The following is a 22,443-nucleotide window of genomic DNA, read 5'->3' as shown; positions in this document are numbered from 1 at the left end:
TAAAACAATTATTTTCATTCACACACAGATATGAACAAACATAGACACACAATAATGAACTTTCTTTACAAAACATACATAAGCACAGAACTACAGCCTGGAATAAGCACACACACATACATCCTGGTAAATGTAATGCAGTTATCCAGTCATTAAAACATCCTGGAAAATGACCCGAGATGTCCTGGAAAAGCTTTGAATGTCGTGTTGACCTGTTGATTCGGGTCTGTGGATGAATTTTGCCACATCAGAGGGACATTTGTGAAAGTTTTTTGGTTCATTAATATGCTAGATTGGTTTCAAAGGGTCTGAGAATGATTAGGCCCTTGATAGTGATTAGTGAGTCTTATGAACGTGTATTTTTAAACTGAAGAATGATTTTCTTATAAATTAGTTGATATTTCAGCAGCTTTTAGTCATCTAACTTTTCTGAGAGTTATAAGATTTTACATAACTGCAATACTGATTTAATACTTTATGTACTTCATGTTTAATATTGTTTCATTACATTGAACTGTTGTTTTTATTTTGTATGTATTTTGTTTATGATATTCCTCGGTTCAGTCGTATCCAACTGATATTTTTCTTTTTTGTCTTCCTTTAATTATATGATGTTTCCGTGACCCAATTTCCCGACTTGGGAATCTCTGCAGTTTCATCTTCAACTTCACTCTAACCTATTTTTTTTTTCCCAGGATGCCATCCATCATGTGATTCCTGCAGCGGGGCGGGGCCTCTCTCCTGTACTTCCTGCCCCGCCAACAGCGTTCTGTTACCCTCGGGTCTCTGTGCTACCGAATGCCCCTTGGGTTACTATGACAACAGTCACAGAGTCTGTCAGGGTAAGTAGAGAACGACCACTTTTGTCTTTTGTTTGTGAGCATCATCTGTTTCTTTTTTACTAAAACAGAAGCACTTTTATACTTGATACAGGTGCAACACATACTGTATACTGTACTTGTGTTGCTTTATATTGCCTTGAAAACATTTAAAACAGGGATTATTAGACATTTATTAAAGCTGACATATACTGCTACAGTAATTGGTATTCAAATTAATTAACTGGAAAGTATTAAGACAGGACATACCTCTTGCAGTGCAGTAGTTAAAGAGAAAATTGTGGAAATATTCAAAAAATGCCTCATTCACTTGTAAAATGTGTGTAAAAAATTCTGGATCTGCACCCAAAATTATCTATTTTTGCCTTTTAATCAACACAACCTTAATGGATGTAATCATTTCTGTAACCGCTGCCTGATGAGCTGTTACATCATTTGCAAACACAACAAAATCGCTTTGCAAAATGAAGACGTCTCAGAAATCATGAACTGATCTTTGTGTCCGACCTTTTTTTTGTTTGTTTCCGGCAGCGTGTGACAGCCAGTGCCTGACCTGCGACATGGCGGGTGTTTGTACGTCCTGCCGCGACCCGGCCAAGGTGCTGCTGTTCGGAGAATGCCAGTACGACAGCTGCGCCCATCAGTACTACCTCAACACTACGACCCGAGCCTGCAGAGGTACGCTGCCGTCACCATGACAACCCAACACACACTGCAGTGGTGCTGAGGAGGGCGAGGGGAACTCTGGATTAATAATGGGGGATATATAGAACGCCCTTTATGACATTCATAAATTATTCTCCATCCATATTGTAGTGCGGTATGCTACATTGGGTTTAAAGGGTCACTCTGTGTGTGCGTTTTAACTCAGTATAACATCTTCTAGTGCACAGAGAAGTTGATAAATGAGCCTCAGAGGATAAATGTCTGGACTGAATAACTTGTCCTTTTTTTCATTCTGCATACAATAACTGTTCATAACTTTTATTACCCGCTAACCAGCCCGGACCACATCCTGTCAGACTGAATCTGACTTCTCACAAATAAAATGTGTGAAAATATGTTTTACTTCCATTTTCCTTTGTGCTCAACCTTAAAGAATAATGACTAGATGGGCTTTAGGTTGAGAATGCACACAGCCCGACCGTGTTGTCACGCCGGCTTAGCACAGATATCCGCTTTAATTCACAGAAAGCCATTTCATGTGAGGCTTACTTCCCACAAACGCCACCTCATAGACTTCCCTTTATCAGTGACTCGGTTCAATATAATGAGATTTTTCTAGGTACGGGGCCCAAAGAGACCGGCCCCTGAGGTGGAACCACCACTTCCCACGTCCGTTACAGGATTAGCGGCTAAGCTAACCGCTATTGGCTAGATACTGTTTGATTTCCTGTGAGACAGTGCCTCCCACCCTGACTGGTAGTTTTAACCATCCAACTTGTGGCGCTGTGTTTATCCCTCCAGCTAACTGCAGCCGCTACCTGAATAATCCTCTGAACCCTGGATGAACCCGGAGCATTAGAAAGCAGCACTGCTAGCTGCTTTCTGAAAACTAAAAAGGGCTTCTAGGAACCTCTGGAGGCTTCCAGTTTGCAACCACTGGGGAACTTCTAAAGTTCCCTGAGAGAATCTCTTAAAAACCCATCTGCACTTCTACCGACAACTTACATTCACTTTGGTTTCAGTGATGTTTTTTCTAGCGAGGAACCACTTATTTAACTCTTCCCTCCCTCTTGGATCCTCAGAAAAACTGCAGAAGCTTAACTTTTATATTTCACAGTAGTCTGCCTCCCACTCTCTCACTGTCACATAAGAAAATAACTGAAGAGAAAGAGTTGACCTTTAAAGATGTGTGACTGTGTCTCATGTTGACTGTGAGATAAACTGAGGAATTTTCTAATGAGCTATCATTTTAATGTTTAACAGCAGAAATTAGACCTTTCTCTAAAGTACATGAAGAAGGCTTATGTGTGAAGTGTTGAACGTAAAATATAAACGTCGATCTTAGTTTTCCTTTCCTTCTTTTCCTTATTTGTGAAGCTGTAACCTACTAAACTGCAAATTTAGAAGCTTAAACAAACACATTTGTCCTAATTAAACAATTATTTGTCTTAATTACGTTTAATTTTCTTGCTAATGTTAATGGAGCACGGCACAAACACAACTGATGTGCAGGTAATAAATAATTAAAAAAAACACAAATGGGTTTAAAATAAATCCCCTGCTGGAAAAAATAGTTTATTAATCTCTTTTTCTCTCTTTCCCTCCTTCTCTTCTCTTCTCTTCTGCTCTCATCTTCAAACATCCCCTCACTTCTAATCCCAATGCCCTGAACACCTCCTCCTCCTCCTCCCTTGCTGCCCTCCATCCTGTTTCCAGAGTGCGACTGGAGCTGTAATGCCTGTAAAGGCCCCCTGCGAACCGACTGCCTGCAGTGCATGGATGGATACGTGTTGCAGGATGGAGTGTGCACCCAGGGGTGTTCCCCCGGATCCTATCAGGATGGAGACAGATGCCTCGGTCAGTTCATCAAAAAGCAGATAAGCTCACTCATCATGTACAGCTGGGGCTATTGTAGCAGATTTATTCTTCATCTATGTTTATGTTCAGTTGTTCAGTTGTGACCACTTGAAGTTGCTTTCTGTGATTTGTTTAATCATCTATTTCATATTAAAGCAATTAATCAACATCAGAAGACCCTTTTAAACATCTGAACTGTTTGATTGATTCTTTTTTTGCTGTTCAGATGTAATTTTTCCTTGTGAGAAACCACAATATGCTTTACAGTTCCTGTTAAATCTTATGTGAACTTCAGTTTAATCATTTAATGGTTGTTATAAAACGGATACTTCCGGTCCTTGATTATGATTGGCTGAGCCACTTTCGAAGCACTTGTAAAATACTCTATAAACACACACTGGTGACCGCATTACAAATTACTGCAGCAATTAGTCACCCATCCAGACTGTTTCAAAATGTCAGATTTTGTTGTGAATTTTGATTTAATGGGTGGGCTCAGTGTGGATGAGTGGTGGAAAGAGGAGGAAGATAAAAAAGAAAGGAGACACGCACGTCCCTGCTTGTTTCTGGCACCACGCAATTAAAACGCAGCGTCCTTCAACAGGACCCCCCACGGTTACTTAATTTATGTTCACACATTACTGTAAGTGCAATAAAAGCCAACAAGATTGATTAATTTAATCCAAGCGAAAGATGGACAGACGGCCCCAAATGTCTGAAATTCAGGCCAAAATAGTGAGTATCCATTGAGGCGGAAAGTAGGGAGTGTGTGGTGGAGAAATAAAGAGAGAGAGTGTGACAGTGAGGCTGGCGACCAGAGCAGAGAGTATGAAGCTAGCAGTATAGCCGTGAACGTAGCAGTGCAGTGTGTGTACATTGTGTACAGCTATTTGTCAGTGAATAAATGCTACAACTCCTCAATACCATAGACTGTATAAAATATGGACATAGTCACTATGACGTCACCCATTGGTTTGCGAAACTGCTGTTTTGAAGCCTTGAGTGTCGCGATTTCTTGGATTTGGTCATCACCATGTTTGATTTTTGGAGCCAGAAGTGACCATATTTGGACGAGAGGGTGGAGCTGACCATAGCGCTAGCTGCTAGCTTGGTTAGCACGGTGCATTTACAATCTATGGTTAACAGTGATAATTTTCGCTAGCAAAAAACAGGCCTAAAACTGTTAAAACAAAATGTACTAATCATACGACTCACTGATTGGTCTTTTATTAGAACGTTGAACAAGACTTTTTTTAGGTGACCAAAATGTTACAATAAACTTAAGTGAACTGAAAACACACTGTGAAATAGCAGCAGCTACGCCTATACGCCATGGTTACATTACGTAAGCAACAGACTTTTTGCAGCCAATGGAGTCGCCACCTGATGGCCAGTAGATAGAGGGCAGGTTTTCGGCTCTTCCGTGTTGGCTTCATTTCTCAGCCCCGGATGTTGCTCAATACCAAAGCTGGGTTCACATGTCTTTCTTGCCACCTGCTGATTAAAGTGAAGGGAGTTAGCCTCTGAGTTAGCAACAGTGGGTTAGCTTAACCTGAAGATGTCGCTCCTAAACAGAGAACGGAAAAAACGTCCTGCTGCTGAGTCTCCCAAGTTATCTACCAGCAAAGAGGAGTGCTAACATAACTGAACACTACTTTAACAATTGCACAGTTAATGAGGATATCCAGATAAATGTTAATTATCACACCGATCTTTAAGCATGCTTGACTAGCTTGATTAGCATGCTTTCCACTGCGTCTGTTTGCTTGGCAACCATTCTGCTAAGTATCACTGAAGAACTACATTGTTTGGCGGAAGAATCATTATTTGTTATCAATAAATTATTGCATTTTTTTGTTGCTAAACGACCTTAGCTGTTCTAAAATCACTGTAAACTACGACCTTGTGTTATTCTCCTAAATGTCAAATCTTCATCATTAAAATGTAAATATGAACCACAGAAAAACTAAGAATTAACATATTTTGAGTCCTCATTGTCCTCACATTTTCTATGTCCATCCAATCTAAGCCTCAATGTCACTACATCACTGTATTCCTTTGTGCCACATGAGTGAACGCCACTGGTTCTATCCCAGTATCGAATGCTGTGTCCATCTCTCTGCCAGGCTGTGATGAACACTGTCTGGAGTGTCGAGGCCCTGGTCAGTGCCTGCAGTGCCATCCTCCTTACGCCACCCTGCAGGGTCAATGTGTGCTCGAATGTGGCAGAAACTACTTCCTGGATGCCTCCTCCCAAGTCTGCAAATGTAAGAGGTCACACTTTGTTGAATGCAATCCTTCTTTTATCTCTCTTATATTTTATTTATGGACTTGGAGACTTAATTTGAAATGAAGGAATGTGTGCAAGCTCAATATATCTATTTGACTTAAAAAAAAAAAATATGCATGAAAATAATTTGAGTTGTTTGAGTCAGTGAAGGTTAAAGAAGCAGAAAGAAAACACTCACGTTAATCCACTTCTTTTATCAGCTTGCTCAACCGACTGCGTGCTGTGTGACGGCGTCGGACGCTGCACAGCTTGTCGGGATCAAACCTACCTCATGGAAGGATACTGCACCCCCGACTGCGGACACGGATACTACGCCGACAAGAAGACCAGGACCTGCCACGGTAATAACATGATGACTCAGTGTTCCATACAGTAGCACAAAATGACCATTATTATCTATTGAAGATCAATAGAGTTGACTGAGCTGTTGATCGATATCTGTGACTGTAACAGTTTGATTTTTTTTTAGGTTTCTGGCTTTTAAAGCTGTTCCCAGTTCAGGGACTCTTATCTACTGGAGTTTCTTTACACTGTCAGTAATTACACCTACAGATTAAAAATGGCTTAAAAGCCTCAAGTCAAAAATCTAATAATTCCAGTATTCAGCATGATGTTTAAATATAATAATACTTCTCATTAGACGTCTCTCTTGGATCTCTGCTCCAGTACTTTATTATGAAAGTACTGTCTGCACTGTCTACACTACATGTGTTACAGTTACAGGTCTCTATAGTTCAATGGCTCTCGTGTTTTTATTAAAAAAATAAGTTGAGTTAAATCAAAACAAAACTTGACTGATTGTTTTTCCCAAAGCTAAATATTGTACATGTTTAGTTTGGCTCAAAGCATTTAAACTTGCATGAAATATCAAATAAATATAAAAAATAACTTCATGATGTGGGCTTATTTGACAGCAGTCCAAACACTATAATAGTGATGTCATTTCTATTAAATGCAATGAATTCAAGAAGGCCACATAAATAATGTAAATGACCTCAAGATGTCACATAAAAACCAAACCAACATGGTCGGTTGCTAGGTAACAGGCATATTAACCGAGGCATGCAATGGTTAAGCTAACACAAAGATCCCACAGCCTGATGCTGTATGACTGAGCCTGAAGGGCTTTGTGTGTGTGTGTGTGTGACTGTTGTCAAACCAAGGCTACAGCTCTAACAGTAAAATATGTTACTTTCACTATTAATTCACAATTCATCCTGAGGAAATCACCTGTCGCTGAGCACTGCAAAGTACCAGTGATGGAGCTGCTCCATTAAAAATTGATCTTGTTCCCCCAACTGTGTTGATTTAAAGTATTTAACTGTAGTTAAATAAAAGTTCAGGTTGTCATCATTGTTCTCAGTCTGATGTCAATCGTCAAAACACATCGAAGTAGTGCACAGCTAAGAGTTTTGACTTTAGTCTCCTAGTGGTAACAGCCTCTTAAAGCTGCATCACTTTACCAACTTACAAATACGTCATGGCCAGCATGTTAAAGGCCTAAACGCACTGGAAGCGATAACTGACGCGCATCAGATGACTCTATAAATTGAAACAAGGTCAGAGTAGATGCGTCAAGGCAGTTTGACGCGCGTCATAATGCTTCCAGTGCGTTTAGGCCTTATGTCTTATTTACATTACACACACGGAGCAGATACGCTGCAACATTGTCATGCATGTGTCCACCTGATGAATCCAAGTCTAATATTCTCTCTACCTTTAGCTCTGACTGGAAACATCTGGCTCCTTCGCTGCTGGATGTTCACTTTCCTCACCAGCTAGTCTCAAATTGTGTCTCTCTGATTTTAGGTGCCAGCAGGTTGTGCACAATGAGTTTATCAGACCTTGATTGCTGTAAAAAAAAAAGCTGCCTGCTGCTGCTGGAAACAGGCTTGATGAAAGCACTGAGATTGTGCTGTAAACTATAAACTAAATGGCTAAAACGAATTCTCTGTGGTTTCATCACTGCAAGCCACCTCTTTTACATTTTATTCATTTGATTCAACAACATCTCTTGTAGGCTCAGTGTTGAAAACAGCTTGTACAAGATGAACATGACATGAATATAATTATCAGAGAACAACGTAGTGACACGTCTTACTTCTCCTGATCTTTGGCTTCTCAATCTATGAGTCGTTGGAAGTTTTTCTCTATTTTCAGCTTTTCAACATCAGCTGTCTGACTGACAGTATGAGTCTTTCTGTTGGTTACATACTAATTGGTCGTCCTGAATAACACAGAGAGCGTTGTCTCTGCAGTCAGGTCATTAGAGGAGACTTGTATTCTCATTTTTTTTGGGCTTGTTGTGTTCAAACAGTGGCTGTCATCAACCTGCAGGCGGAAATGACAGAGAGCTTCAGGAGAAGACTGAGGTTGTGAGATGATTTATGAAACGTGACAAAGGATAATTTTAGTAGAGAAATATGCTATCATGCACCCTTTGTGATAAATGCTTCCTTCTTTGGAAATAATGAACATCTGTAAGCCTTTAAGCTTCAGCTAATACACGAGTTAATCAAGTGAAATTGCCTGGAAAGAAATTTTCTTCTTTTTTTACTTTTAAAAATTTTTGCAAAACCAAAGAAAAAAAAGTTGAGAAATTAGCGTTTTAAATTATAGACTTATTCTCATTTGTGAGTGTAATTACATGGCTGAAAGTTTGAGATGTTCGAGAGCCTGTTGGCGTCATTAGAGAGGAGATATAATGAGATTATAACACGACTTCTCAAAAGAGCTGATCTTTAAAAAAAAAAAAAAAAAAAAAAGTTCCCTAACAAAGTCAGGTCCAATTAAAGCCAACTTCTAAAATGCCAAAGACCGAGATGGCTCGCTCGAATTTCAGCGGCATTTTCACCCACACACACACAGACACACACACACACACACACACACACACACTTACACACTTTCTCCCATTTTCTCATTTCATTACATAACCTCCTCTTGTCCTCTCCACCCACTCACAGTCTGATCCAGCTGTGATTTTAATTAGATCAATTTAAGAAAAAAAAAAAGCATTAAAATGTATTAACTGAAATAATTAGAGGCTGTTTGTTATTCGCTGTGTTATGAAAGTTTATTTCTTTTAGTTTTCACTCAATTATTATCATAAATGACTTATGAAACCTGTCAGTTTTAATAGCTTTTTTTTTGCAGTAATAATATCTTAATATATGTATCCACTGTTATTAAAATAACAGGACATCATATCCCAGAATGATTAGTTTACTTGCAGAAACATGCAGTATTTCTCTATCTCTTCTTCATGTCTTACATATATTTACACTTTGTTTGTCATTATAATTATATTTGATAACATTTATTTGCTTTACTCTTGTTAATGACTTTTTGAACCGGACTTATTTCCCTGCAGGAAACATTAAAGAATCTTATTTTGCATGTGATTCACCAAAAATCATTAATTTCGCTTCCTCCACCTCTCAGTGAACACCCAACCTCCCGTCCTTCGGGTCAACGGTTCCCTGTTGGTTCCCCTCGGCGGTTTCGCCCCGCTGCCCCCCACCCTGCTGCGGGTGAAAGACCCCGACAGTCCGTCTGAGCGGCTGATCTTCCAGCTGGTCCAGAGCCCAAGTAACGGACGGCTGGTCCTGTTCAGAGGGGAGGAGGCGGGAGAAGAGAAGGAAAGCCGGAGGAAGGCGGGCAGAGAGCTGACCGGGGATGACACCTTCACCTGGGCGGAGCTGAGAGCCGGCCGGGTCCGGTTCAGACACCAGAAAGACAAAGCCAGGTCAGTGGGTCCGATGTGGTTCAATTGGGGGGTTTAAGGAGAATGTTTTAAAGATGGAAAATCCATCCAGAAACTCTCAAAATCGTTAAAGAACACTGTGCATTGAGTTTCACAAGACAACTGGACAGACTGGTGACGCATCCAGATATTTCCAGCAGCTGCAGTTAAGTTTAAAAGTAGAAAAACAGCAAACATCAATGGTAAATATCAGTTATTGGTGTCCGTTACTCAGAATCAAAGAGCTTCCTTTCAGAGACATTCGTCAGTGATGAAGGGAGAAATCCATGATTTAACTGGCAGAGAGACAAACTTCTGTTCCCACCGGAGCAGGAAATAAACTGTGAAGTAATGCAACTCATCTCTGATGTAGCATAAAGGGGAGCACCTGTGATTCTGGCAGGAAATCACTAATTAAAGTACGATTATTTCAATCAGGGGAGACTCAAGTAAATGATATTTATTGAACGAGCATGAGAGATGAAGGTGGAAAATTCTTTGGCGCCATTGTGATGTCACCGGATATAAAGGGGGGGGGGGTGAATGCGAGAGTAGTGTAGGATAACCCCCCCCCCCCCCGATGGAGTCTATACACTGGTGGTGGTGATGAAGAGGTGTAGATCTTGGTGATGTAGGTCGCTGCTTCTGGTGGCCTGGTGCCGAAGTAATGGAGCAGAGAGGTGATCTGGGATGAAGAGGAGTGGAGCGAGCTTCCGGGACGCGGGGCGGAGGAGAATGACAGCTGACAGCGACAGACAGAAACAGATTATAAAGTTTGACAGCTGAGTCGTGATCGGCGGTTAGAGATCGTGGAGGAATCTGATTTGATAACAAGGAGTGACGCCTCTAAACAGCTGATGGGAAAGTGGGAAAATAAATTCCTGCGTTTATTTACACCAAGCTCCATCTGCAGAACCAAAAGCAGGATATATAACAGTTCTTCTGAACATAACTTCAGATATACAAGTAAAAATCAGAGTAAAAACCAACATAAAGGGGTTTATTAGGAAGGTTTGCAGCCGCTACAGGTCTCCAGAAAAAAACTCTTATGCATTCGGTTGAAATCTGATGACTGTGAAGGCTGCAGGATGTTACGATTCACATCATTTATCCAGCTTTTCCTTTAATGAGTCACATATGTATCTGTATAACAGTATAAAGTTATACTGTGGATTAACTACCAGTTTATACCCAACACTTAAAAATCCATCTGGTATGAATTTCATTGTGAAAGTAACAGTTTTGACACAAGCCCCCCCCCCCCGGCCCTCCCTTCTCTTTTAGTATTTGCTTGTTTGAAAGTTGACACCTCGTCTCGCCGCTATCCATCTATAAGTATGTTGACATTTAATTTTTTATCAGCTTGTTATTGTCCAAACCTGTTGATTTATGCCGCTTCCCTGCTGTAAAGTTCATTTCCATTAACCTACACATGGATTTGAAGGTGCGTTATATTTACATTTCTTAGTTAATATGCACAGATTTGCATATATATTCGTTCTGCATATTTTGATCTCAGTGTCAGCTATGAAAAAAAAAAGGCTGTTAATATGTATGTACAGGAAGGGATAGGTGTCTCCTCTTTAAAGCTCAGCCAGGAGCTAGTTTTCCTGATCACAGCTGTTCTGTTGTGCCCTTTTCCCTGTGACAGGTCTGCGGTATTTTGGGTTTGAGCCCATAATCAGTTCAGCCAGTCGGAATCAACATATTAAACACTTTAGTCAATCCTTATTCAGCTGGTCTGGTCTAAGAGGGCCTCATGCCAGCCAGAGAATTAGCAAAATATGGTCCACTGCCCGGTTTTGAGCCATTAGATTAATTGAGACAATAAAACCTAAAGCCCCAAATAGGATGTAATCTGCATATTATAGCCATATTTTTCACATTATGTGGAGCGGGGAATAATGGCCGCAGACGCAGAAACACAAACAAACGCTGTCAGGTTTGATTTCCATACAAGTTGATGTGTCCAACAGAGAAAAACGTACTCCAAAAACAAAACACTCACACACCACAAGTCACTGTGGATGTTTCAAGATTCAAGATTTTGAATTTAATTGTCATTTTCTTGTGTATTTGCATACACATTAAAAAAACAAAATGCTGTTCCTCCCAGCCCACAACAGTGCAGCAACAACAGAAAGGGTAAAGATATACTATATATCTAAAAAATTCCCTTTAAAAAAACAATAAAAACGTATAAAAAAGAACATTAAAGTGCATTTAGAGAGAAAAGTACATGTCTCAGTTGGATGTAGACAGCTCTTACATGTCAACAAGTGACCAGCACTGATTGGGGACTTATATAATCCATTTTGCTGCCCAGAGAACAAACATTAGGCAACATGATTGCTGCAACTGGCGGTTTGTATGGGTTAACGGTTATCCTAGCTTGAACTCCTCTGTGCTTGCCCAGCTTCTACGTCCTGTTGATGTTTCCTCTCCGTCGCAGCTCCAGCTAAGGCCAGTATTTCTCGTGTCCGAAAGAAACTGACGATCATCCCTTGCACTCTTCACGATGACGCAGATTTAGACATTAGGGATGTGCAGAGATCCCAGTATTTGTATTTGTATCTGTATTTGTTGAGGCAGCAAAATTATTTGTATCTGTATTTGTATTTGAATAAAAGTGGAAAGAGGCTTAAAAATCCTGTTTTTGTTTTTATGACACTTTTAATTTTAGAATAAGTGTTCATGAATAAACTACCTTATGAAGGAGGTCCCCACATCGCGTCTCGAACTGGAGTCTCCCAGATCATAGACGACTGAGCTGATTACTGAGCTAAAACTTTACTCATCACCTCATTGCAGACAGACCTCTACCTATTTATACACCCATAACACAGAGACAGCACACCGTTTAATGTGTAGGGACGAACTTCAGAGGTGATTATTGTTTTGCACTTTTCATTTATTGCCTATTTTTTACAACCTAATTTTGTGGAAAGGAGAAGGGGAGCAACAGGTTATGGAGAGTCTGTTGGGAGCACTTTGCTTGTGTCAATAGCTCAGCTTTATCTCTTTATTGTATGAAACAAATATTTGTATAAAGCCCACTATTTGTGCTTTGCCGAATAATGTATTTGTATTCGGGCAAACCCCTAGTAGATATGGACAAAAACACTGCATATCACACCAGTTCATGAAGAGAGAGAGAGAGAGAGAGAGAATACCACCAACAACAACCCCTTAATTTTTCTTCTTGTCTTCACAAAATAACTCCCTCAGTGCAGTTTCTCCTTTGGACAGTTCATAATGTTGGCAGTTGACAGCTCGCTAGTTGTTTTGATTCAAAAAAATATATCCGAAGATGATATTTCCTCTTCTGTTCTTGCTGATTAATGCTGTTACCTCTTCTTTTCTGTCTTTTCTGAAGATTATTTGAAGGTTATTTTGCAAAATGTTTGAGATGTATTCAGGAGCTCATCTCTGCTGCAGCCAGTCTCTCTCATCCCAGAACAACAACGAACAACGAGTGAGGCAACAAAAATGTAATCGTGAAATGTGGCTCAAGATGAACTGAACTCATTTTCTGAAATAAGGTGTTTTTATTCACTAGTGTCGAGACACAGACACCACCAACAAAATGTTAAGTCTCAGTGGCATACTTTGCCATTGAGAAATATTTATATATTAAAAAAAACACACACAGATCAAAAGCTGTTCCACCAATGAATCCAACAAATACACCAGTCACATTTATAACCTGCACATAAAGTAGATTTAGATGAACTACCCTAGAAATATATTCCTTATGTGACTTTAATAAGCTGTCCAATACATCTTTAATGAGTCACAGTTATTCTGGCCGTAACAAATGCTGCAAAGCTGTGACAAATCTCACTTTTGCTGCCAGAAATTGTCATTCAAAAAGAGTTTTATCATTGTTGAACGGGGCAGTAAGAAGGTGTTGTGCAAGACATGAATTTAAACTAGAGGCACTACTTTACTCAAGAATGCAAAAAGACATCAAACATTCAATCTGTACAGGGGGAACCATGGTTATAGGAGATAGTAAATATGCAGATAGGTGACAAATAAGTGGATACACCAACTTAAAGTGTCTGAGAAAGGTTTTACGGTCGCCACAAGCCTCCAGAAAAGCTTCAGTGGTCTATGTGGAAATCTACTGTAGAGATGAACACCATTATTCCAAAAGATATGACCTCATTTGGTGTTTTGATGATGGTGCTGTCTTGACACGCCGCTCTTTAAATCTCCTGCAGGGTTTCAGCCGAGTTGAGATCATTTTCAACCACTCAGTAAACCCTCATGCCCCCTGTGGAAGCTTCTGCTCTCGTTATGGTTTTTATATAAAACAGCGTGGATGCATTTTGCTAGAAACATGAAGCTGGTTGAGTTATGTTTTCTCTCAACATAGAAAGCATTAAATGTGTTCAGAGACAATGTAGTTCTTTTTTTTTCTCCACCAAACTATCTGATCTTGCAGTTTAATATCTTCTAGTAGTAACTACAGTATTATGAAATGTTTATGGTTATGTTTAGACACTGGCAGCACTCAGTTAAAGTTAGAGAAAGATCATGTTGTTGGTCAGCACTGACTTGAAGCGTAACATGTTTATGAACATTTAAACCCAAAGAGCTTTTCTCTCTTAAATCTAACAACCTGCAGATCTTCAGGATGTGAACCTCGGTCTATGGTGGGCTCTCGATCATGTGTCTTCTACGCCCCCCATCTACCCCGATGTCCTCCCTCCAACTTCAGTGCGATATATAAATTTAGTTCTTAATTAATTCGAAAAAATATGGCCTGTGAACTTAATCCAGGCAGTGATTATGTTTGTGAACGCAACGTAACTAGGAAAAGAAAGGAAACTTTTTGCAGTTTGCGTCATGAGTGAACAAACTGTCCACTGCTAAAAAAAAAAAAGACTGGACTTAATTTGACATTTTGTGACAGTGTGTGAATGTCACAAGAAATATGCTGTATTGCTTGTTGCTTTACAGTGAGAGTGACTTTTACCAGCTCCAGACTGGAGCGGACCAGTAGCCTGCTGGTTAAAGGTATAATATGTAATTATTCTACATTAAAATGTCTAAAAACAACTAGACCTATGATATATATATATGGATGAGTTGTGTACTTACATTATCCCAAATGTTTCCAAAAATTTTCCAACCCAGAGAAATCTGTAATTTAATCAAAGTAACGGTTTCATTTGGTCGCCTGTCAATGGCGTCATACCTCCTCTACCAAAGAGTAAACACGCACAAGATGCATACGGCGGCGCTGTGTTTGTCTGCTACAATGGCGTCTACCAAAGAGTAACTTACACACATACAAGATAATACATCGGCGTTGTGGTTGTTCCAAACAAACTGTTAAAAATGGACTTTTATTCAGTTTTAAGCCACATTTTTGTGATAAATTTAGGTCGCTTTTAACTATATCTTTTAGCCGGAAGAAGGATTTTAGTCATTGGACGTCTGGACCCTAACCCTAAGTTATCAGAGAAATAAACTGGGCAAACTCCCAGGATGTCCGGTGGTCGCTGAACATTGTCATGGAAACACTGATATTTTAGGTGAAACAGCTTTATTCTAGCGGCTGAAATTACATATTTTATATTTAAGACGTAACCGCAACGTCTGCGGTTCGATTCCAGCCACTGACTTTTGTTGCATGTAATATCGTTGTCTCTACCCCTGTTTCTTGTCTCTCTGTGCTTTCTGCTGTCAAATAAAGGCTAAAAAAATACAAATATATAAAACAAAAACAGCCCCGGATTGCGTTTAATGAAGGTGTTTACAACATGACAACATGCACATGGCAACTACAGTATGGTTGTCATGCAAGGTCTTTACAGCGTTAGATAACTTAAAGGTCATCAGGGTTCGTTATATTATAATAAAAAGTAAGAATTTATTATTAATCTGAGAGGAAAGTGTTCATTGTCATGTTTTCCTTTTGCTGAACTGCATTAACGCTGCACTATTTTCAACTTTGGCACTAAATAACGATGCTGGATGCAACAACGTTCAATGTTTAAGAAGCATTTAACATTAACAGTATCGTCGCTGTAACATATTACATTCATATACTTCAGTTTCGTAGCCGTACTTCCTTTTCAGTCGTCACTAAACCAACAACCTGCTCAGTCATTCGGTCGTCAGCTGCAGTTCGCCGCTGCACCCGACACCAGCTCCAGCCCCGGGGAGTTGTGGGTAATAAGCCTTGTCTTTGATGATGCTGAGGCTGGCACAGTGAGAGGAGATATTGGTTATGATGAGTGTGTGTGTGTGTGTGTGAGCAGGTGGGCCGGTGTTTTGTGTGTGTACGTGTGGTTACTGTCCTCCGCTCCTCTCGACAGCACGGAGGTGATTAGATCTAATGACTACACACCAGGTTCGCCTCACATGACTAATTTTCCCAGAAATCCCCAGAGCTAACTAAAGCCTGTTTCTAGGCTATATTCACTCAAAGTGACTCTGAGAAAAGAGACAGTGAACAAACTTTAATTTCTCTAATTGAAGGCTGTTTTCTGTATCGTTACTTACAAATGTTGTTTCTTTCTGTCTTCCTGCAGGACCGGCGAGTTCACCTTACGTGTCGCTGACCCACAGCTGTTCTCTCAGCCAGAAACAGTTCAAGTTCAAGCAGTGTCAATGCAGGTACAGTATCATATAAACACGCAGAAACTTTCTTAACCCTTTCATACGGTGGCCCTGAAGTGCACATACCTGCTATCGACAAGGCTTGTTGCTGATTGGACGCTCTCCTATTGACAAGGATCATCGTTGATTGGATGGACACACTGTCTGTCTTTTTAACAGGAAGGAGGCGCTGTCCGCCTTCATTTTGGGTCCGTGTAGTCTCCACCCAAAGCTATGTTCAACTTGATTCATAACAGGATAAACAAGGTAAAAAAAGTTAAAAAAAAAAACAAAAAAACCCCCGAAAATCTACATGCTTTCATATATATACATATATATATATATATATAAAGATAGATAGATAGATAGGACAGCGCATCCTTCCTGTTAAAAAGACGAACAGTGAGTCCATCCAATCAGCAACAAGCTTTTTTGATAGCAGGTACCTACCTCTTTTCCGGTAGAAGTTAATGTTGTTGTGTTGTCTGCGTTTGCGGTTGTGTTTTGTTATTTGTCGTTGTGTTGTGCAATTCAGGGCCACCGTACTTTCATACATAGCGGTCACTACAGCGGACAGCTATTCAAAAGCCGTTTTCTTATATATACATGGGGTTTTAATGGTATAGTTGCACATCAGCCAACACAGTGGACTCTAGTGTGTCGTCCCGTACACTACCATCCATTGGCCAGCCTTTGTAAGTGCAACACAAATTTCTCAAAACCAAGATGGCCGCCGGCCGGCTGGAAACGCTCAACAGCTCAGGAATATCTTGCCAATCCCGCTATAGTAATAGACCCTTGCAGGTAAATAAAGTTTTGTAACATCAAGCAACAACTAAGGAGTAATACAATTATTAAAATTTCCAAGTATTGATTTCATGTTGGGAGAAAATGACAATTAATCATCTGTCCACTAAGTTAGACAAACTCGCGTGTTTAAAAAAATGAAGTTCAAATATTTTTTTCATGCCTAAAGAAGAATAAAAACACTTCTGACTGAGGTTATCATAATTCATGCATGAAAGGGTTAATATATCCTTTATATAATCAGCTACTCTCAATGACATTGACAAATATTTTTCAAAAAGCACCCGAGAACAATAAACTGTCTTTAAAATGCCACATAGAGTTGCATTATAAATGTGCTCTCCTAGCAGATAATGAGCTACAAAACAAAGTATCTCATAAAGAATTTTTCTTTTTCTGTGCTGGTTAATTCATTAACATTACAGGTAATAGAGACGGATAGTCTGCCAAGGCACATTTGTTCCCAAATTTAGTTTACTGTGAAAATGCCAAGTCGATGTTTGTGTCCTTGTAGGAGAAAGTTTGCCCCAGAGAGAACAAGGAACATAAAAAAGCAGTTTTTCTCTCCAGTTTGAGATGGACTGTGTGTATGTCGCTGCACAGATGATATTTGAAGACACACTGCATTTAATTTTCAGCATCTAACATCCATGGACTTCAAGACTGTCGGGCATTAAGAGCATGTTCTCGCATTAATTCTTAAAGTTTCTCATTCGTTCCCCTTAATCAGGTCAATGTCAGATGGATTGAAATGACACAACCACAAGTCCACTCCTATAAAGAGTGGATATTTTCCATTACCAGAACAAAAAAATAGCATTTATGTTTATTTCGCTGTGCTCTACTAATTGATACTATTTTACTAGTAGACATAAATGACTATGGATGTTTGCACACGGCCCTTTTGACTGTCAAACTGATACATATTCTTGTATCTTTCAGTTAAATTAGATTTTTATGGAGTTTTTGACAGATTTAAAAAGGGTAAATATCCAAATCATGTTCAGTAAATTAAATGATAAGAGCACAGGACAGCTAGCATATACTGCTAGCATCTAGATACCATGGTTAGCTAGCTAATATGATCACATTATGCAGCTGAACATATGATCAAACAGATGGACGAATAGTAATGAGGTCTCTTCAATACGTGATAAAAATACATCCAATCTATTCATTTTTATGTGAACTCTAGGATTTGCAGCTTCAGACCTCGTGTTATCCATTAGCATGTTATCTATTAGCATGTTATCCATTAGCATGTTATCTATTAGCAAGTAAGCCATTAGCATGTTAACCATTAGCATGTTATCCATTAGCAAGTTAGCCATTAGCATGTTATCCATTAGCATGTTATCTATTAGCAAGTTAGCCATTAGCAAGTTATCCATTAGCATGTTATCTATTAGCAAGTTATCCATTAGCATGTTATCCATTAGCATGTTATCCATTAGCAGTGTATATAATCAGCATAATGCACACAAACATATGTTATAATAAACAATCACAAACAGAAACTGTGAGACATAGTAGTTCAGCACAGCAGCCACATTTAATCTGCTAAATCTGACAGATCTATTCTCATTCTGCTCATTCTCCACTGTTTTCCGGGTATGTCATGGAGCGATGGCCGTGATTAGCCAATGTCAGCTTGACTAGTGTCGAGCTGACCTCTGATTTTGCTACAAATATGGCAAAAAGAAGAGGAACAAAGGATTAAAGGCATCTGTGGGAGATTTATTGATGGGGTTAGTGTGACAGCTGTGTTACTGTGTTTGATGTGTGGAAGAGAAAAACAGAGAGAGACTACGCAGCTGAAGAGGAAGATTGTTGATGAAACATAACAAAACTGAAAATGTGCATTTGTGTTTTTCTAAGAAAAAGAAAATCATCCATATCTTTGATGAAGCACAGACTTCAAGCATACATTTTTCTGTTTTAAAAAGTAGCTTTGGTGTAGTCCAGTGAGTCACAGGTAGGATGAATAATAAAAAACATTGAAATAAACAGATAGAAAAAGGAATACAGGTGATCCTAAGAGGCTCAGTTTTACTTTTCAAGGTCCGTGCGTGCGGTGACGAAGCCCACACGATGAGCAGCACACATGACTGCTCTCTTAACTTCGCGTCAGCCTCGAGTAAATGAGTGTTGCGGACGCGGAGCTCAGAGTGCTGCTTGCAGACGCTGATTGAATGGAGATACAGTTATTTGGGTCTGTTTGCAGGGCGCATTCAATTATACACCAGCTGATAATAAAAAACAGCAATTTATTCACAACACTCAACCTCAGTGAGCATGTTTTGACTGATAGCAGGTCATTTCTGTCCACCAGTATACTGGTAGAGTTTGTTTTTTTAAATTACATTCAACCACAAGACTTTTGCGCCTTAACTCTACTGCAATAATATCTTTGTAGAGTTTTTGGACATGTATAGTGAGAATACATAAAGGTTTTCCAGTTACATCGACCCTTTCCCAACGGACAACAAGCCACAACAAGTGCGTCACTGTCTGATCTACTTCGCTGTGCTTTTTTTTTTTAAAAACTTTGAACTTCTTCACTCCAAAACATACAACTTCTCACAAAAAGAAACACGCAGTCTCACGAGATTGCTTCTTTCAGTCTACATCAAAGCGCATCACGAAAACTGATGTAACCTTCAGCGCGCTTGTTGTTCACATTAATGCCTTTTCTTGCAAAATAAATATATTTCTCCCTGTTTCTACATCTTTAATACACAAAGTCATACATGTTTACCATAAAACATGTATGTAAGAACATACTCGACCGCAGTAAACATGCACAGAAAGGATCACAATGTCCTGCACAGACAGGAAAAAACACTCAGGTATGTCTCAGTTCATATGAATCCACACATACTGTTCAGCAAAAGCCAGAGCAAGTGCCTTCTTTGCCCTGAATATAAAAGGCACAGTTGAAACAGGTTAAATATAAAGCTTGGACGGCCACGGAGAAAAAGACCGTTTGTTCATACGCGGCCCTCCTGATATAACTAAAAGCTGTGAAAAAGAAATTGTTGATTGAAATCCCCATCAGATCGCCAGCCAGCGGGCACCTCAGATTGTAATAGCCTCAGGAATGAAAGATCTGAGCTGTAGATAGCCTCCCCCCCCCCAACACCCCCCTCCCACTTCTGGCTGCTTCTTTTGAAAGAAAGTTTCTGAGAGTCTGCTGATGGTATTTCTACAGAGGTGGTCTCACACACACACACACGCACACACACACACACATAACATTTTTCTAGCCTACATTTCTATCTAACTCATCTTAAAGTGGCAAGTTTCTCAGACTTTATGTTTTGCTCAGGTGATATTTTTAGCATTAAGCCCTCTTAGCTGTTGAGTTTCTGCACTGCCCCTTAGCTGTCAATCAGTGCTGATATATGGCTAACTTTCTGTTAAGAGGAGGTTTATAAGATCAGTGATGATTAATACTTTAATGCACCATCATTTTCATTTGAGGTAAACAGCAGTACAACAAGCTGTGCTGTGTCTGCTTGACACATGGCACACAAAAACACGAGAGGGGGGGGAGCTGCAGATAAAAAGCATTGTTACAAACCTGGAGGCTTACAGCCATGTGAAAGGGGATGATATCGACATGGGAGATGCTTCCACTCCACCCGTCGTGCCTCTGAAAATATCATCCAGCACGAACGCAGCAGGGGAAAAACAAACCAAAATAAAGAGCAAATGAAAAAAAAATCCCCAAAAAGCAGGACTTTTTTTTTTTTTTTTTTTTGTTTTGAAGTGCTGCAGAGCATTAAGAGCCTCAGGGGTGATGACAGCTCTCTCTCTCCCAAAATATGAACCTTACCTCTACCTCACCTGTGAGGGCTAAAAGGTTAGCCCTCCTACCTGAGTGTGCTTGTGTTTGTGTATGTTTTCATCTGCCTCGGGGCGGGGGGAGGGGGGGGGGGGCAGATTTTCGTTGTTTTCCTTTAGTGAGCTAGCATGTCTTTGCACGATTTTAAAAGCAGCACACACACATATACACACTCACAACCACCTCCAACACATCCAAAATCTTTTGTTTTCCTCCTACAAACCGCGGCGGTGACGACACAGTATTTAGGTGTGCGCCAGAGGGCCCCGCTCCTCTGTCTCTTGGAGATAATACCTCCGACGTCTAAAAAATCTGTTACCGAATGGCAGGAGGGCTGTACGGATAACAATATGCTCCCTCTTTGTGTTTGTGCTTTGTTTTAGCTTTGTGTGTTTGAGGTCACTTTGGTTGGAAAACATCAAGGGAGAATATGTATGTATGACTTTCCACAAGTTGTTTCATGCGTCCCCGTTCGCTCAGCTCAGCAGCTGACGAGGTCAAAGAATTGGACCCGAGCCCTCTTGTTAGGAGCACCTCGCTTGACATCGGGTTTGATTTAGGGCCGTGTCAAGAGCGAGCGGCGTCTCCGCGGGGACGACCCCGTGCATGTCTACCTGCGCTCTCGTCGCTGCCAAGCTGCCCTGCTAACAAATGTTTTGGTTTATTAAAATGAACAACATCAATGCTGATATTCTGGCCTCCAGCCTTTACTTTTGTCTTTCTTTGTTGTTCTGCGTGTCAGACATTCAAACACATGAACAGACAAAAGATGTAACTGTACTTCTATCCTAATGAGGATATTTTATTGTTTTTTTTTATTTTAGTTAAGTAGTTAGTTAAGTATGCATAGGTACGGGATATTATTAGTGAAGGTCTAAAGACAGAGGATGTGATTTGTGATATTGAGCTATACAAATAAAGTTGACTTGAATTTCAATTTTCCCAAGAACTTTGAAAAACCCTGAGATAGTGTGTATATATTATTTTAATATTCTCTACACAAACAGATGTATAAAACAAATGAATACTGCATCTACTAAAAAATAACCAACTCCTGAGAAGAATATCAGGATCTTTAGCAGCTTAGATGTTCCACTTGCTAGTTTAGCTTGTCGCTAACTTTGTTGTTTGTTGTTTAGCGCTGAGCAGGCAGCAGCAGGTTTCTTGTTCTCTGGAAACTGCTGCCTTTGGTTTTATATAAGAGGTTAATGAGAGGTGAGAGTTGGTTTTGCACTACATGTGACACTTACATGTGTCTGGGTAATTTGATTTAATAATATCAAAAAGCACCTCAATCTAGTGTCTCAAAGAATGGAGGACTGGCTAAAAGCAACCTCACTTTCCAGAAATATCCACAATCCCTTTTTTTTTTTTTTTCATAAAAGCATAGAGGTTTGAAAACAGACACACAGTGAGCTCTGTATAAAGTCATAACCTTGCTCACAATAGGAGGCCTCTTTCTCTCACCGATGCCGGTAAAATGACTTTGTTAACGAGATGAAGCTTTTTCTCCTGCAGCAGCAGCGAGGCTTCAGGTACAGCTGAGTGCAGCTTAATGAGGCACCCTGCTTAACCTCCCCCCCCCCCCCCCCCCCCTTCACCTTCATCTTCTTCATCTCCTTCAGCAGCAGGATGCCAAGGCTCCCCGCACACCCCTGACCCCCCTGGGAGAAGATGACAATTGGGAGTCTTTGGGAGAAATTGCTGTGTCTTCTTGCTGTGCTCTCTCTCTCTCTCTCTCTCAGCCTCTGAAAGTTTTAAAAGGTTTTCTCCGGTG

General features: G+C 40.1%; 1 protein-coding gene across 2 annotated transcripts in view; it reads left to right on the top strand.

Annotated features, from left to right (window-relative positions):
* fras1 (Fraser extracellular matrix complex subunit 1) overlaps nucleotides 1-22,443 on the top strand; it is a 293,698-nt gene that overhangs the window by 182,976 nt on the left and 88,279 nt on the right. For both annotated transcript variants that reach the window (XM_067572464.1, XM_067572456.1), the window contains exons 21-27: nucleotides 696-842; nucleotides 1,371-1,517; nucleotides 3,222-3,362; nucleotides 5,489-5,629; nucleotides 5,853-5,993; nucleotides 9,097-9,400; nucleotides 15,946-16,030. In XM_067572464.1, the coding sequence (XP_067428565.1) occupies nucleotides 696-842; nucleotides 1,371-1,517; nucleotides 3,222-3,362; nucleotides 5,489-5,629; nucleotides 5,853-5,993; nucleotides 9,097-9,400; nucleotides 15,946-16,030 (1,106 nt within the window). The remainder of the gene's footprint in view (nucleotides 1-695; nucleotides 843-1,370; nucleotides 1,518-3,221; nucleotides 3,363-5,488; nucleotides 5,630-5,852; nucleotides 5,994-9,096; nucleotides 9,401-15,945; nucleotides 16,031-22,443) is intronic.

Source organism: Thunnus thynnus, chromosome 2 (assembly GCF_963924715.1).
Source record: "Thunnus thynnus chromosome 2, fThuThy2.1, whole genome shotgun sequence".
Classification (NCBI taxonomy): Eukaryota; Metazoa; Chordata; class Actinopteri; order Scombriformes; family Scombridae; genus Thunnus; species Thunnus thynnus.
The sequence above is the reverse complement of the archived record's forward strand: the minus strand, read 5'-3'. Positions and strand labels throughout refer to the sequence as shown.